General features: G+C 23.8%; 6 protein-coding genes and 1 non-coding gene across 7 annotated transcripts in view; 4 read left to right on the top strand and 3 right to left on the bottom strand.

The window, feature by feature from the left end:
* Positions 1–46: 46 nt before the first annotated feature.
* DDB_G0275737 (hypothetical protein) lies at positions 47–2050 on the top strand (the record flags this gene model as incomplete). Its single annotated transcript, XM_638459.1, has 1 exon — positions 47–2050. The coding sequence occupies one exon, from the start codon at positions 47–49 to the stop codon at positions 2048–2050; it is 2004 nt and encodes a 667-aa protein (XP_643551.1).
* A 1261-nt stretch (positions 2051–3311) lies between these two features.
* On the top strand, positions 3312–5027 carry masA (malate synthase; the record flags this gene model as incomplete). The annotated part of the gene is made up of 2 exons (XM_638460.2): positions 3312–3977; positions 4062–5027. 2 exons carry the CDS (start codon positions 3312–3314, stop codon positions 5025–5027), a joined length of 1632 nt encoding a protein of 543 aa, XP_643552.2.
* A 1162-nt stretch (positions 5028–6189) lies between these two features.
* Positions 6190–7083, top strand: DDB_G0275735 (hypothetical protein; the record flags this gene model as incomplete). The annotated part of the gene is made up of 1 exon (XM_638461.1): positions 6190–7083. One exon carries the CDS (start codon positions 6190–6192, stop codon positions 7081–7083), a length of 894 nt encoding a protein of 297 aa, XP_643553.1.
* Positions 7084–8152: 1069 nt separating this feature from the next.
* tRNA-Gln-UUG-9 lies at positions 8153–8225 on the bottom strand. Its single transcript has one exon. It is a non-coding gene; the product is annotated as a tRNA-Gln (tRNA).
* Positions 8226–8371: 146 nt separating this feature from the next.
* On the bottom strand, positions 8372–8578 carry DDB_G0275531 (hypothetical protein; the record flags this gene model as incomplete). The annotated part of the gene is made up of 1 exon (XM_638462.1): positions 8372–8578. One exon carries the CDS (start codon positions 8576–8578, stop codon positions 8372–8374), a length of 207 nt encoding a protein of 68 aa, XP_643554.1.
* An 887-nt stretch (positions 8579–9465) lies between these two features.
* DDB_G0275533 (hypothetical protein) lies at positions 9466–12567 on the bottom strand (the record flags this gene model as incomplete). Its single annotated transcript, XM_638463.1, has 1 exon — positions 9466–12567. The coding sequence occupies one exon, from the start codon at positions 12565–12567 to the stop codon at positions 9466–9468; it is 3102 nt and encodes a 1033-aa protein (XP_643555.1).
* Positions 12568–15188: 2621 nt separating this feature from the next.
* The window catches only part of med26 (hypothetical protein), a gene marked incomplete at both ends in the record, with an annotated part of 7262 nt that continues 4950 nt past the window's right edge, over positions 15189–17500 (top strand). Inside the window, 2 exons of the mRNA XM_638464.2 lie at positions 15189–15194; positions 15719–17500. The exon at positions 15719–17500 is cut by the window's right edge and continues 1960 nt beyond it. Of these exons, the coding sequence (XP_643556.2) occupies positions 15189–15194; positions 15719–17500 (1788 nt within the window). The remainder of the gene's footprint in view (positions 15195–15718) is intronic.

Here is a 17500-nt window from a genome sequence, read left to right on the forward strand (position 1 = left end):
GGAAAGAAAACTTAGATTCACCACATTGTAAAGAAGGTTCTAAAAGATGTTGCTTACCCCTCAACAATTCAATGATCCTCGTTATGGATCACCAACAGAAAAATATTTGGCTTTATTAGAAAATACCCATATAACTTGTCGTGGAAATATAATTTCAAATCAACAACAACAACAACAACAACAACAAGAGCAACAATCAACAGGATCCTCACCAAAATCACAAACAATAAAAAATTCATCAAATAATAAAAATAATAATAATAATACCTCACCAAGAAAAAATAAAAATAAAAAATCACCAACAATGAATAGTTTCAATAGTAATAAATTATTTAAAAAATCATTAACATCCTCTTCTGATTCATCCTCTGATGAATATTCAGAGAGTGAAGAAGAAGAAGAGCAAGTAGAGGAGGATGAAGAAAATAGTGACGAAGGTGATTTAAATGATAAATCTACTAAATTCCTTTCAAATAACCAAAAATCCATTCATGAACAAGAGGATTTAGCAGATGATGATTCTTCTGACTTAGATAGTAACCACCACCAAGAGGAAGAAGACTATTCATTAACCTCTGAAGAGGAGGAAATCTTATCGGATGATGAATCAACTGATAAATCATCATCATCAGAGGAGGAGGAAGATTCTGAATCCGAGTCAGAATCAGAAGAAGAATCAGGAAATGACTCATCATCATCGGTAACAGATGAATCGGATGAAGAAGATCATAATAGAGAATGGTCAAATGTAAATAGTAATCTCAGCTTAAAAAAGAGTGTATCATCAATACTTTTCAAGTTTACAGATTGTGATTCAACCAGTGATTCAGATGAGGAAATGGATAGTAGCAGTGGCCAAGAAGGTTCATTCTCTGATAAAGACATTGATGTTTTCGATGACTCATTCCTTCAAGTACCAACATCTTACTCTATCAATATCTCTCCCAGAAAATCATCTGAACAATTAAAACAACAAAGTGGCGACTTTGAAGAGGTTGATGGAGGTTACCTTGGCCAAAAACCACTCGTTTCCAAAATAAATGAAAACAAATTTAATAATGGTTCTGTGGCTTCATCTGATGATGATGATGATGAACTTAACAATGGCAACAACAATAGATACTATGACGATAGTGAAGAAGAGTTAAATAGAGAGATTGTAAAAAGAGAACAAGAGAATGATAAAAAAGTATTGGTTGCAATTAGAAAATCAATTAATGGTATAAACTCTGGTGATAATGAAAGTATGGTGGAAAAACCATGTTGGTATGGTTTTGAAGATGATAATCATATCAAGGTTATCTTTCAACATTATTCTTCTTTCTTGCAAATTGATCAAGAGGTTAAACATACATTACGTGGCCCAAAACCTTTCATTGGCAGAGTTCATCGTAGAGCTATCAAATATGATGGTGGTGAGGTTGGTTGTAAATTCACCACTTTGGACACTGTAAAAGTTTATCGTTGGGAAATTCAACCAATTGGTAGACCCCTAAATCTTTACAAATCATTTGTATTATTAACACGTTGGGATGAAGAAAATGGCTTACCTACCAAATTTCAAAAGGTAAACTCTCTCTCAAACAAAGACTTTTGGGCAAATGAAGCAAAATCTTTAAAATCCCAAAGTAAAATCTCCTCTTACTTGTATTGCTCACCAATGTTTGATACTGATTTCACTTTTAATTATTCAATTGACTCTGAAAAATATCCAGTTGATTTCTTACCAAATAGTCCAATACTATCAAGTAGAAGACATCATAATCATCATCACCACAGTAATAGTGATGGTGGTTTTGATCATCAACAACAACAACAACAAAACCATCACTCACCAAAACAATATCTTCATCCTTTAACTAGTTTAAATCGTAACAACAAATTATCAGATTCTCAATTGTTACCATCAATCAAAACACCAACTTTATCAGTTGGTGGTATAGTACCTCAAAGAAGATCAAGTCATCCTTCTCTTTTATTATCCTCACATATTTACTCTCATTCAATCACTTTTGGATTTAAAGATAAATGTAATAATGATTTAAATTAAAAAAAAAAAAAAAAAAAAATTTATTTAATCATTTAAAAAAAAAAAAAAAAAAAAAGAAAAAAAAATATGTAAAAATATCTAATCACGCCATATATCTCTCTGTAAATAAATAAAAAACATTTTTAAAAAAAAAAAAAAAAAAAAAAAAAGAATAAAACATTTTAAAAATTCCTTTTTTGGGAAATTAAACAAAATTTTTTCATTTAAAAAAAAAAAATAATAAAAAAAAAAAAAATCATTAAAAAAAAAAAATCATAAAAAAAAAAAAATTAAAAAAAATTGATTTTCAATTATTGAATTTTTATTTTTTTTTTTTTTTTTTTTTTTTTTTTAATTTTTGTTTTGTTATAAAGAATCCTTGAAACGAGGTAAATATACATATTAAAAACATTATAGTCCATTACAACCATTTTAAACCCCCCAACCCACACCACGCATTAAAATTTATTTAATTTTAATTTTAAATACTCTATAAGGGGGTGGTAACTTTGATTTAGAATTTTATTTTTTTTTATTTTTCCATTTTTTTTATATTTTTTTATTTGTTTTATTATTTATAGTTGGTTGTGTAACATAAAATCAAAAATTTTATAATTGTTATTTCAATTTAATACCACCATACTACCACTACCATTATATTAATAATACAAATATAAAAGTTTATTGTATGGTAAAAAAAAAAAAAAAAAAAAAAAAAAAAAAAAAAAAAAAAAAAAAAAAAAAAAAAAATCTAATATCACATTAATAAACACAGACACACAAACATACATACACATTAAATTTATACAAATATATAAAAATACATTCATAATTTAGACTTGTTGTAATTGTTAATAATTTTTTTTTATTTTGAAAAAAAAAAAAAAAAAAAAAAAAAAAAAAAGAACATTGTCCCCTCTTTGGGTCATCTTATATAATCCTTTCTACTAATCAACTTGTTTATAGAAATTTATGTTTTTATTATTGTTATTTTCTATTTTTATTTTATATTACAATAACACTTATACAAATTAATTTTTTAAATTTCTTTCTAAATTTCCACACTTTTTTATTATTTTTTTTTTTTTTTTTTTTTTTTTACTTACTGTTAATTTTTTTTTTTATTTTTTTTTATTATTTCATTTTATTTTATTTTAAAATTTCATACATATCAAAATAAAAAATTAATTTTATATGTATTTTTATTAATAAAATTTTTTTTTTTTCTCTCTTATTTTTTAAATAATAATAATAATAAAAAAAAAAAAAAAAAGAAATAAAAATGTTAAGAGGTATTGAAATTAGAGGAAAAGTTGATAAAAATGTTAAATCAATATTAACAGAAGAGTGTTTAACATTTTTAGGAGAATTAGAAAGAAGATTTGGAGGTATTAGAAAGAACTTATTACAAAAGAGATTAGATAGACAAATTGATATTAATAATGGTATTTTACCAAGTTTTTTAAAGGATAGCGATTGTAAGAGAGCCACAGATAAGAATTGGAAATGTTCTTCAGTACCATTAGAAATTCAAGATCGTCGTGTTGAAATTACCGGACCTACCGATAGAAAGATGGTAATCAATGCATTGAATTCAGGTGCTAAAGTATTTATGGCAGATTTCGAGGATGCAAATTGCCCAAATTGGGAAAACTCGATCCACGGTCAACAAAATATGATTGATGCAAACAATAGAACCATTTCATTCACTTCAGCAGAGGGTAGAAAATATGAATTAAATAAACAGGTGGCAGTACTTTTCGTCAGACCAAGAGGTTGGCATTTAAATGAAGATCATTTAGCTATTGATGGTCTTTCAATGTCTGGTTCTTTATTTGATTTTGGTTGTTATATTTTTCATAATCATCAAATTTTAAAAAATAGAAATTCAAATCCATATTTTTATTTACCAAAAATGGAATCACATTTAGAAGCAAGATTATGGAATGTAAGTTTAATTTAATTTAATTTATATACAAAAGAAAAAAAAAAATATATATTAATATATTAATATATTTTCTTTTTTTTTAAGGATGTATTTGTATTTTCACAAAATTATTTAGGTATGCCAATTGGTACAATTAAAGCAACAGTATTAATTGAAACTATTTTAGCATCATTTGAAATGGATGAGATTTTATATGAACTTAGAGATCATTCAGCTGGTTTGAATTGTGGTAGATGGGATTATATTTTTAGTTTTATAAAGAAATTCCAATCATATCCAGATAAGATGTTACCAGATAGAGCAAAGGTAACAATGACAAGTCCATTCATGGATTCCTATGTAAAGTTATTGATTTACACTTGTCATAAGAGGGGTGTACATGCTATGGGTGGTATGGCTGCACAGATTCCAATTAAAAACAATGAACAAGCAAATAATGCAGCTATGGAAAAAGTTAGATTGGATAAACAAAGAGAGGTTAGAGCTGGTCATGACGGTACCTGGGTTGCCCATCCAGCTTTAATTCCAATTGCAATGGAACAATTTAATACTCATATGAAATCTCAAAATCAAATTTCATACATTCCATCATCAACTGCTCCAAATTTTGAAGAGATTGCTAAATCATTGTTATCAGTCGACCCTGTTAAACCAGGTGATATCACTGAGGATGGCTTTAGAAGTAATATCGTTGTTGGTATTCTATATCTTGAAGCTTGGTTAAATGGTAATGGTTGTGTACCAATTCATAATCTTATGGAAGATGCTGCTACCGCTGAAATTTCAAGATCTCAAATTTGGCAATGGATTAAACATAAAGCACCATTACCTGATGGTAAATCATTCGTTACCCTTCAATATTACAATAGAATCTTTAAAGAGGAATCTGATAAATTGGAAAAAGCTCATCCAAATTCTAAAACTTTAACTGATGCCATTCAAATCTTTAATAATTTAATTGTCTCTCCAAATTTCATTGACTTTTTAACACCTTCTTGTTATAAATTTGTTGTCGATTCTGAAAGAAAAACTTTTTCTCCAAAATTATAAAAAAAAAAAAAAAAAAATAAATAATAAAATAAAATTAATTAATAAATAAGAATAATCATGAGTTTCCCCAAAAATAAAAAAAAAAACCTTTGATAAAAATAAAATTATTATTAAAATATTTTATTTTTTATTTTCATCTTTTATTGCTGGAGTATACCATGTTTCATTTTCCAAATCAGATAATCCTGGCAAAATTTTGATAAAATAAATATTAAAATAAAAATAAAATAAATATTCTTTGATTATTAATTTATTTATTAGTGTATCTTATTGTTTTTATACAAATTTACAATATTTCCTACTGATTTTTGAAAATGGAACTTTTTTACAAGTTTTCCAGGATTAATTGATTTGGAAATTTTTAAAAATGCAGCAAAAAAAAGATGAAAATAAATAATAAAATATTTTAATAATTATTTTATTATTATCAAAGGTTTTTTATATTTTATTTTATTTTTTTTTTTGGTGAAATTTAAAAAATTATTAATAAATTTAATAATTTTTATTTTTATTTTTTTTATTTTTTTTTCATTTTTTGTTTTTAAAAAAAAGAAAATTAAGAGGAAATTAAAAAATAAAAGTAAAAAAAAAAAGTGGCTCCACCAGCACCGCATAAATAACTTAAGTGATGAAATTTTAACAACTTAAAAATAATTATTAAGCAAAAAAAAAAAAAAAAAAAAAAAAAAAAAAAAAATTTAGGTAAAATAAACAATATTGTGAAATATATATTATGAATTATTTTTAAAGAAAAAATTTCAAATTCTGGAACTCACATTTTTAGGCTATGAAAGTTCTTTTTTAATTTCATTAAAAAAAAAAAAAAAAAAGTAAAAAATAAAAGAAATAAAAAAAATATATGAAACGTTAATTGTTTTTATTTTTTTATTTTTTTTTTTTTTTTTTGATTAATTTTTTTTTTTTTTTTTGGTCAACTATAGGGGGTTTTTTTTTTTCTTTTTTTTTTTTAATTTTTCTTTTAATTAATCAATCCACTAAAAAAAATAAAAATAAAAATATAGAAAAATACAAGAAACATTCAATTGATAAATCATATTTTTTTTAAATTTAATTTTTTAATAACTCAATCTATACATATAACCTTACTTTTTTTTTTTTTTTTTTTTTGGTATTTTATTTTTGTAATATATTATTTTAAAAAATGGCAAATTCAATAAGTACTATTAATGAACTTATTCAAAATGGAAGGATACCACCCCATAAGTATACTTTTGTCCAAAGAGGTTCAATGCACCAACCAGAATTTCAAGCAATTTGTGAATTATATGGAACTTCATTCATATCCAGTTTTAAAAAGACAAAGAAACAAGCCCAAGCTGCTTGCTCCCAGCTAATTTTAGATTATTATTACCAAGATTCAAATTATAAATCATTACAAGATAAACATAAAATTTCACAACAACCTCAACATAATAATGGGTTTTCTTATCCAAAACGAGATTATAACAATGATTATTTGGATAATTATTCAAACCCTTTGATACCACAGGGAGATGCTCCACAACCTCCAATTATTAAACGTTCTCCGCAATATTTTTTAAAGAAAATGCCAACTTACGGTGAGCCTTTATTCCCTTCTAATTTTAATTCCCCTCCACCTCCATATAAAGAACAATCAAAATATTTATCCTTCAGTAATAATAATAATAATAATAATAATAATAATAATAATAATAATAATAATAATAATAATAATAATAATAATAATAATAATAATAATAATAATAATAATAATAATAATATTAATAATAACCAAAATAATCAAAATAATAACAATAATTTTCCAACAAATAATAATAATAATTATAATAATAATAATTATAATAATAATAATAATAATAATAATTTTATAAACCAACAACTTCAAATTAAACTTGAAGAATCTAAAAAAAATAATTTTATACTCGAGCAAAGAGTTGATGAATTAACAAAGAGAATGGAGACATTGGAGCTATTTTATGAAGAACAAATAGATATGATATCAAAAAAATATCTTCTACTCATAAATGATTTAAACCAATTAAAAGGTAATTAGGGTTAAATTGTAAACACCCTATTAATAACTCTAAAGGATTCATTTTTTTTTTTATACATTTTCATTTTTTTTTTTTTTTTTTTTTTATTTACCCATAAATAATTTAAGTTAACCTGGATTGGTCTGTATATTTTTAATATTTTCTTTCTTTTTCTTAAAAAAATTGTAAATAAAATCATTTTCTTTCTTAATATCTTAAATTTTTTTTTAATAATCATTATCTATTGTAATTAATATGTAATTTGCAGTATATTAATTTTAGTGGTTTTTTTTTGATTTTTTTTTTTTGCGTTGTATGAATTGCTGGTTTTTTTTTTATTGATCGGTTTGTATTTCTAGCCGATTTGCCAAGGATTGCCTGTATTTTTTGAGGCGAGCCATCTCCAGTTGAGCTTACTTATTACGAAGGAAGGCCAAGATTCTAACCAAAGTCTGTGAAGTTTCTTATGTAAAAGGCTTTTTTTATTTTAATATCGATTAATCAGTGTTTATCCATTTAAGGATATAAACAGTAATTAATAGTTTACTAATGATTTTTAATTTTTTTATAGTTATTATTTTAGTTTATCATCTAATAGAGAATTTATATTTTTTTATAAAAAAATAACAAAACCAACAATAACACTATTTTATATAGTTTTAATTACTATCTCCTTTTTTTTTATGAAGACATTTTATTACTGATTATTATTATTATTATTATTATTATTATTATTATTATTATTATTATTTTTATTATTATTATTTTATTTTTAGATGAATTGGTCGAATGAGATAAGATTCGTTAGCACTGATTCAGAATACAATATACTTTGCAAGTTAGTTTTCTTAGTTTGATTATTTGTATATGGAAATCTTTTGGGTCGTTAAAATTACTTGGATCTTTTGAAAGAGTTAATTTTGAGTCTTTTGCTTTTTTTATAAATTTTAGGGTGGCTAGTTTGTACCATTTATTATTTAAGCATTTTACATATGAGTAGTACTTTTTAGTTTAGATTTTTTTCAAACATTTGAAAGTTTTATCGTACGGGAATCGAACACTTGCACCATTTAAATTTTATTATAAAAATGGTTCTACTGAGACTCGAACTCAGATTACAGGATTCAAAGTCCTGGGTGCTAACCAATTACACTATAAAACCTTTGATGTTTTTTTAATAAAAATACATCATTAGATATAAAATATTTTAAATAGGAAAAAATAAATATTAATATTTTATGTTATTGATTAAAAAAATAACTAGTATGTCATAATAAAATAATTATTTATTTTATTCAAATTTGAATACTATTTAATATAGTTGAAAAACAAATATTTATAATTCGATTGTTTCTCCATCCAATGGGATTTTAACATTTGAATATTTATTTTTTTGACATAGTCATTCAATTCTTTACGAGAAAGAATGCAACCATGTTGGCAAGATGTTAAATGTAATGTAATACCATTGAATTCTAAACCTTCTTTTAGTGTTCTTACATCTTGAAACCACATTTTCTTACTTGATCCGCATCAATTCCATTTTGACAATAAATTAGTTTCTCTTTTGGTAACACTTTTTTTGCAACTTCATCCCAATGATCTGGATGCAAATGAGTTTATAAACTTTCTGTTGGTACTGGTAATCCCACCATTGGATTTCGAATATGAGAATTTACTGTACCTTCAAATCTGGATATTCATCTTTTTGCCAACAAAGGATCTATTAAAAATTTCTTTCCTCCATACTTTAAAACAAATGTTGCATTTCTAATTAATTGAAAACTATCTTTATTATTCATTCCTTCTTTTAAAAAAAAATAAAATACAATTAAATTATTTTAATATATTTATATATTATTTTTTTTTTTCCTTTTTTTTATTTTTTTTTTTTTTTTGTTAAAAAGTTTACCACACAGCCAGCACTTGTGTTTTGTGTTGTTTTTATGAAATGAAAAAAAATCAAATAAAATGCTTAAAAAAATATAAAAATAAATTATAATATATTTTTTTTTGAAATTTTTACTTTATATTAAATTAAAAAAGAAAGTTGTAGCAACATGGACGAACGATATCGTCAGGATTTATTCAGATAGCGTAGATACCAGCGCAACTTTTTCTTCCTAAAAATCACAAGGCACATCTAAACATGTTAGATACATCTCAAAGGTTGATTTAAAGGGTTAAACTATAAATTCTAAAATTCAATAACAATTTTTTTAAGTTTAAACCTCTATCGTCTGTAATTTATGGGAATTTTTTTTAAAAAAAAAAAATTTTGGTTGCTTTGGCGAAAAAAAAAAAAAAAAAAAAAAATAAACAAAAAAAAAAATATCTTTTTGTGTGGTTGATTTGGTGAAAAAAAAAAAAGAGAAATTTATTTACAAAGATTTTTTTTTATTTTAAGTTTTTAATAGTTTTCTTTGACCATCTTGTTCTTCATTAACATTGCTATTGTTGTTATTACTATTACTATTGTTGGTATTACTATTTGTGAAATCTCTAGAAATTGAACGTTTTCTTGGCAAAATATTATTTTTATTTTTATCGTCATCCAAATTATTTTCATTACTTTGATTATTGTTATCATTATCATTATCATTATTATTACTATTATTATTGTTATTGTTATTATTATTATTATTATTATTATTATTATTATTATTATTATTATTATTATTGTTATTATTTAAAATGCTTTCCATATTTGAACTACCGATACTTCCAATTGATAATCTATAATCTCTTGATGATTTTCTAAATCTATCATCATAGAAACCACTTTCATTAATTGGGGCAAAGTCGATACTACCACTGAACAATCCCTCTGGTAAGAATGTACTATTTCTTCTTTCAAAGATACTTATTTTCCTCTCTGAAAAGAATGGATTACTATTTTTTCGAAGCGGATCATTAAATGAAAATAATCCATTTTGAATACTATTCTTTCTCTCAAAGAATGGATCGTTGTACATCATTGAATCTCCATAGTTTGGTGGCGGTATAGTATTGGTAGACATTGGATTTGGTATTATAATATTTATACCACCGCTATTATTTGAAGAGGGGGTTGATGCTTGAATTATATCGACGCTATTACTACTACTTCCACTACCACCACCACCACCGCCAGAACTATTATTACCATTTGTACTACTACTACTGCCACTGCTACTGCTACTACTACTACTATTGTTGTTGTTATGGTGATGGTGATGATGATGATGGTGATGATATTGAGAGGGTGTATTATTACTATTTACACTATTATTTGAATTATTTAAATTGGGAGTCGAAAGTGTTGCTGGTGAATGAGCGGTATTCGCTCCACCAGGTGTTGAAGAATAACTACTTGTTGAAGGAGAATCAACAGTGGTTTGTGGTTCATACTCTGGAGATATCGTATACTCTGGTAATTTTATTGCTTGTATTGGTGTAAGAGAAGATAAAACAATTGGTATATCTTGTGGAGGTGGTTGTTGTTGTTGGTGTTGTTGGTGTTGTTGAATTGGTGGTACATTTTTATTTTGTTGTGAAATTTGGTTTGATTTATGTTGTTGTTGTTGTTGTTGTTGTTGTTGTTGTTGTTGTTGTTGTTGTTGTTGTTGTTGTTGTTGTTGTTGTTGTTGTTCTTGAATTATTGACATTGAAGGGGGTTGTAATTGTTGTGGAGTGAATTGGATATGATGTATTGGTTGTTCAGTTGTTGGTATTGTTGTAGACATTGTTGTTAGTATTATTGGTGGTTGTTGTAGTTGTTGTTGTGAATGCTGTACAGGTGATTTCAATAAATTCAATTGCGAGGTGTTATTGATATTTTCTCTTTCTAATTTATCTTTAGATTGTTGCTCTTGTTGTTTTTCTAGTTTCTCTTTTTCCTCTTTCTCCAATCTTTCTTTTTCTTCTTTCTCTTGTTTTTCTTTTTCTTTTTCTTGTTTTTCCTTTTCCTTTTCTTGTTTTTCTTTTTCCTTTTCTTTTTCTTTTTCTTTTTTCTCCTTGTTTTTTTCTTTTTCAGTTTTTTTCTTTTCTTTTGATTTCTGTTTGGTTTCTTTCTTTAGAGACTCTTTTGTTTTTTTATCGGATTTCTTTTTATCTTCTTTTTTAGATTTTTTAATTGGTTTTTCATCATTATTATTTGAGGTTGTTGTGGTAGTAGTTGTTTCTTGTGTATTGTTATTATTATTAAAATTTTGTTGGGGTGGTTGTTGAGGTTGTGAAATCTGTTGTTGCAACTGAGATCGTTGTTGTGATAATTGTTGTTGTTGCCCATTATAAAGATAAGGGGATGAATCTTGTGGAATTTGTTGTTGTTGTTGTTGTTGTTGTTGTTGTTGTTGTTGTTGTTGTTGTTGTTGTTGTTGTTGTTGTTGTTGTTGTTGTTGTTGTTGTTGTTGTGGTGGTGGTGGATGTTTATTTTCAATTTGATGATATAAATAAACTGAAGGTATATTACTTGAATATAAAACTGAATTTTGTGAAGTTTTATATTGATTTTCTCGTGAATGCATGATCGAAGTTTTTGGATTAAATGAAAATAAAGTTTGATAGAAATAAGATGCTAACCTATTTAAAGATTCTTGACCACCACTATTCTTAAAGAATGTCGTATCCGTTGTAATATATTCACGATGAATATGTTGAAGATGTTGTTGGTGTTGATCCATCATTTGTTGTTGTTGTTGGTGTTGTTGATGTTGTTGATGTTGTTGATGTTGTTGTTGCTGTTGTTGTTGCTGTTGTTGCATATGATGTTGCTGCATATTTTGAGGTGGTGATCCTGTAGAATTTTGTTGAGATGGTTGTTGTTGTGGTTGTTGTTGTTGTGGTTGTTGTTGAGATGGTGATATAGATTGTGGTATTAAATAATAAGGTTGAGGTTGTTGTTGTTGTTGTATTGGTCTTTGCGTTTGAATCAATGCTTGAGGTGTTGTCGAATTATAAGGTTGTGGTTGGTGTTGTTGTTGTTGTTGTTGTTGTTGTGGATTATATACATTATAATAACCATTACCATCTTGCAATGCTGGTGGTTTATTTTGTTGTTGGTGTTGTTGCTGTATTTGTTGTTGTTGTTGTTGTTGCCAACTTGAAATTCCTTCTTGAGGTGATAGTGGCATATATCTTGGTTGTGGCGGAGTTACAGAACTTGTAATTACAGATGACCCACCTCCTACCATCACTCCTGAACCAGGTTGGTGGTACATTGTTTGCATTTCTTGTTGATATTTAAAATATTGTTGTTGTTGTTGTTGTTGTTGTTGTTGTTGTTGTTGTTGTTGTTGTTGTTGTTGTTGTTGTTGTTGTTGTTGTTGATGATGTTGCTTCCAACTATTAATTAATGGTGAATTGTTTTGAATATTATCATTAATATTACTATTGTTATCGTTATTTCTACCTTGAAAATTAATATTGTTGCTAAAATTAATACTATTAGTTTTTAGAGTTGTGTTGTTGTTGTTATTGTTAATATTTAAATCGCTATGGTTATTAGATGAATGATATGTCATTAAAATTTAAACATATGCCTATGTATGTGGTGGATTTTTGATAGATAAAACGAGTTTTGTTTTTATCTTTATTGTACATAATTGTTTTCATACATGGGAACAATGAATAGAATTTGGACAAATAGGTTTATATGTAATACAATATATTTTTTTTTTATTTAAAAAAATTTTTAAAATTTTAAGGAATATATTAAAAACACAAAAAATTAAAAAAAAAAATAAAAAAATAAAAAAAGAGGATGGTATATGTGAACGTTTGGACTACAAAAAAAAAAAATAAAAAAAAAATTAAAAAAAAATATTTTTGGGTTTTTTTTTTTAAAAAAAAAAAAAAAATAAATAATAAAAAAAAAAAAAAAAAAAAAAAAAAAAGGTTTAAATTAATTTAATAAAAAAAAAAATTAATAAATAGATTTTTTTATTTTTTTTTTATATTTTTTTTATTTTTTTTTTATTGTGGGGGTGGTAAAAAAAAAAAAAAAAAAAAAAAAAAAAAAAGAAAAAAAGAAAAAAACAATTAAAGTTTATTTCTTTTCCTGTTATTTATTATTTATTATTAGTATTATTAGTAGTAGTAGTATTATTATTATTATTATTATTATTATTATTATTATTATTATTATTATTATTATTATTATTATTATTATTATTATTATTATTATTATTTTTTATTATTATTTTCTTATAAAATATGTTTTGGATTGTAATTTATTTATATTAAAAGAGTATAAAAAAAAAAAAAAAAAAAATTATACCACAATAAATTAAATTAAAAATGGTGGTGGGGTTTAATTGAAAAAAATTAATGAAATTATTAAGGAATTATTTTTTTATATTAAGAATTTAAACATTTAAAATACTAATAACGACATTATTAATTTTACAAAAACATAAAAGTAAAAAAAAAAAAACAAATCCAACATTGGATAATCCTATTTTTTTTATTTTTTTATTTTTTTATTTTTTTTATTTTTTTTTGAAAATAAACTTACAATTATTGATAGATAGGTATTAAAATATAAAATTATATTCTATTATATTAATTAACCTTAAATAAAACAAAAAAAACAAAAAAAAAAAAATAAAAAAATAAAAAATAAAAAAAGAAATTTTAAAAAATGAAATAAAAAAAAAAATAAAAAATAAAAAATAAAAAATAAAAAATAAAAATAAAAAAAAGTGAATAATTAAATGAAAAAAATAAAAAAAAAAAGAAAATAAATAAAAAAAAGGGGAGGTGCTAATTGAATCATATGCAAAGTAATTAAATTAAATTAAATTATTGTTATTTTAAAAGGTTATTTTTTTTTTATATGTTTATGTGGGTGAGTGTGGGGTACTTTTATTTTATTTATTTATTTATTTTAATATTAAATTTTTTTTTTTTTTGATATTTAATTTCAAAAATAAAATTAAAGTGCATGCTAGTAGCGAGCCTTTGATATTGATTTTTTTTTTTTTTTTTTTTTTTTCTTTTTTTTTTTTTTTTTCCAAGATGGTAGTATGATCAATAATGATTATATTAATCAACTTGTGATATTTTGAGAGCGAGTGAGAACACGTGTGTGGTAGTGTGGGTGATTTTAATTTTATATGTGTGTGTTTGTTGAATAAAATGTCACACAAAATATCTAAATATTATTTTTTTTTTTATTTTTTTTATTTTTATTTTTTTTTTTTATTTTATTTTTTATTTTTATTTTTATTATTATTATTATTTTTTTTATATTAAATAAAAAAAAAACATTTCCAAATTGAATATACTCTCATCAAATTCATCTCTTGGTATTAAAAAAAAAAAAAAAAAAAACAATTGTTTTAATTATTTTATTAATATTTTCATTTACTATTTTTATTGTAACCAAAACAAAATATATCATTTTTAAAAAATCGATTTCTGTTTCATTTTTTGTATTATTTTATTTTATTTTATTACTTTATTTTATATAAGGTTAGTTTTTTATTTTTTTTTATTTATTTTTATTTATTTTATTTTATTTTATTTTATTTTTTTTTAGTTTATATTATTTTAATTATTTTGTTTAGTTGCAAATATTAAAAAAGGTGATATGAGTTTTATAAATTCTTTCTTAATTTAGTTAAAAAGTGATATTAAAACAAAAAAAAAAAAAAAAATTAAAAAATTATGGATTATAATAATTTTCTATTTAATGATTAAAAAAGACAGTTTGAAATATGAATTGAATTGTAAAAATGTTAATATTATTATTATCTTTTTTTATAATTAATTTTTGGTACATTCAATCTTAAGAAAAAAAAAAAGAAATTTCTGTATTTTGGAAGTAATCTTTATAAACAATAATAAAGGGGAGAAAAAAAAAAAAAAAAAAAAAAAAAAAAAAAATTTTAATGTAAAGTGGATTACATATCACATATTAAATAAAAATATATTTTTTAGGACCTTTTAAAATCGGTGGTCTTTTTTTTTTTTTTAAATTTTTTTATTTTTTTTTTTTTTTTTTTAATTTTTTTTAGAAAAGTTGATTAGAGTTCTAATTAAAGTCCAATTTAGATCTGAAAGAAAATTAAAAAAACCTAAATTTTTTTTTTTTTTATTCCTATATTTGTTTAAAAAAAAAAAAAAAGAAAAAAAAAAAACAATGATTGTTTTTATTTTTTATTTTTTTTGAAATTTTTTTATATTATTAGTTTTAAAAATAAAAAATTTTGGCCATGAAGGCAATTTATTCAAAAATTTTTTTTTTTTTTTTTTTTTTTTTTTTTTTTTTTTTTTTTTTTTGTTTTTTTTTTAATTATTTTTTTTTTTTTTTTTTTTTTTTTTTTAATGTTTATTTTTTATTTTTTTTTTTATTTTTTTTTTATTTTTTTTATTTTTGTGTGTCTGGTTTTACATTAAAAAATAAAGGATAGGTGCAAAAAATTTGAATTTGATTTGAAACTTTTAAAAATTCTTTCATTTACTTAATTAATTAAAAAAAAAAAAAAAAAAGAAAAAAAAAGTTTTTGAAATAAATAATTATAAATCACCTTTTGCGGTTATTTCTCCCAAATAAACTTTTTTTTTAATTTTTTTTTTTTATCTAATTTTTTTTAATTTTAAAAAAAAACCAAAAAAAAAAAAAAAAAAAAACCAAAAAAATAAAAATTTTTATTTTAAAAAATAACATAGATAAAGAAAAAAAAGGACTGGAGAACTCAACTGTTCAATCGTAGTCAAAAAAAAACTATAGAACGTATGAGAAAAGAAAGAAATAACCAAAGTGTTGAAATGGATAGCCACACCTTTAATAATAATAATAATAACAATAATAATAATAATATTAATAATAATAATAATATTAATAATAATAATAATAATAATAACAATAATAATAATAATAATAATAGCATTAATAACTATGGGCATCAACATCTTAATTCTTCTTCATCATCACAAAGCTTTCAAGATCAGCTTGTTCAAGATTTACAAAGTATTTTAATGGCTCAACAACACAATATAATATCTCCACAATTACAACAACAACAACAACAACAACAGCAACAACAACCATCTTTTAATAGTAACAACAATAATAATAATAACACCAACACATATAATTTCCAACCAGAAGCAATTGAAAACAATAATATAGGTATTAATAGTAATGGATATAATCCCATACAACAACAATTTCAACAACAGCATCAATTACAACAGCAAATACAACAACAACAAATTCAGTTTCAAAATCAAAACCAAAATCAACAAACACATCAAAACCGACAATTACAACAGCAACAGCAACATCAAATACAACAATTACAATTACAACAACAATTACAACAACAATTACAACAACAACAACAACACCAACAACAATTACAACAACAAATGCAACATCAACAAATGCAACAACAACAAATCCCACATCATCAACAAAACCAACAATTGCAACAACAACAACAACAACAAGTTCCACATCAGCAACAAAACCAACTAATACAACAACAACAACAACAACAACAACAACAACAACAACAACAACAACACCAACAACACCAACAACACCAACAACACCAACAACAACACCAGCAACACCAACAACAACACCAGCAACACCAACAACAGCACCAACACCAACACCAACAGCAACACCAACAACAACAACAACCACAAAACCAACAACAACAACAACCACAAAACCAACAAATGCAGCAGCAACAACAACAAAACCAACAAATGCAGCAGCAACAACAACAAAACCAACAAATGCAACAACAAATGCAACAACAGCAACAACTACAACAACAACAACAAATACTACAACAACAACAACAAATACAACAACAACAACAACAACAACAACAAATACTGCAACCACAACAACAACCACAACAACAACAACAACAACAACAACTATTACAACAACAACAACAGCAACAACTAATGCAACAACAACAACAACAACAACAACAACAACAACAACAACAACAACAACAACAACAACAACAACAACAACAACAACAACAACAACAACAACAACCACAACAACAACAACAAATCCAACAACAACAACCACAACAACAACCACAACAACAACAACAACCACAACAACAACAATCTCAACAACAACCACAACCACAACAACAACAGCAACAACAACAACAGCAGCAACAACAGCAACAACAAATACAACAACAATATGTAGATGATAATGGAGATAATACATTGTTAATATTTATATCAAATATGTGTAGAAATGTAGAGATACCAGCATTCAGTGTCCAACCAGATCAATATTATCAATATTTTGTAGAGAAAATTGTTGTAATATGGTCAGATTTAATATCAAGTTCAGGATCGACAAAGATGACCCATGAAGAAACTCAACAACAAAAATCTTCTCTTTTTGAACAATGTAGAAGAATTATAGTAACATACCCTCACTTTTTTAATCAAATCATTACAGAG

The sequence above is a fragment of the Dictyostelium discoideum genome (assembly GCF_000004695.1).
Source record: "Dictyostelium discoideum AX4 chromosome 2 chromosome, whole genome shotgun sequence".
Classification (NCBI taxonomy): Eukaryota; Evosea; class Eumycetozoa; order Dictyosteliales; family Dictyosteliaceae; genus Dictyostelium; species Dictyostelium discoideum.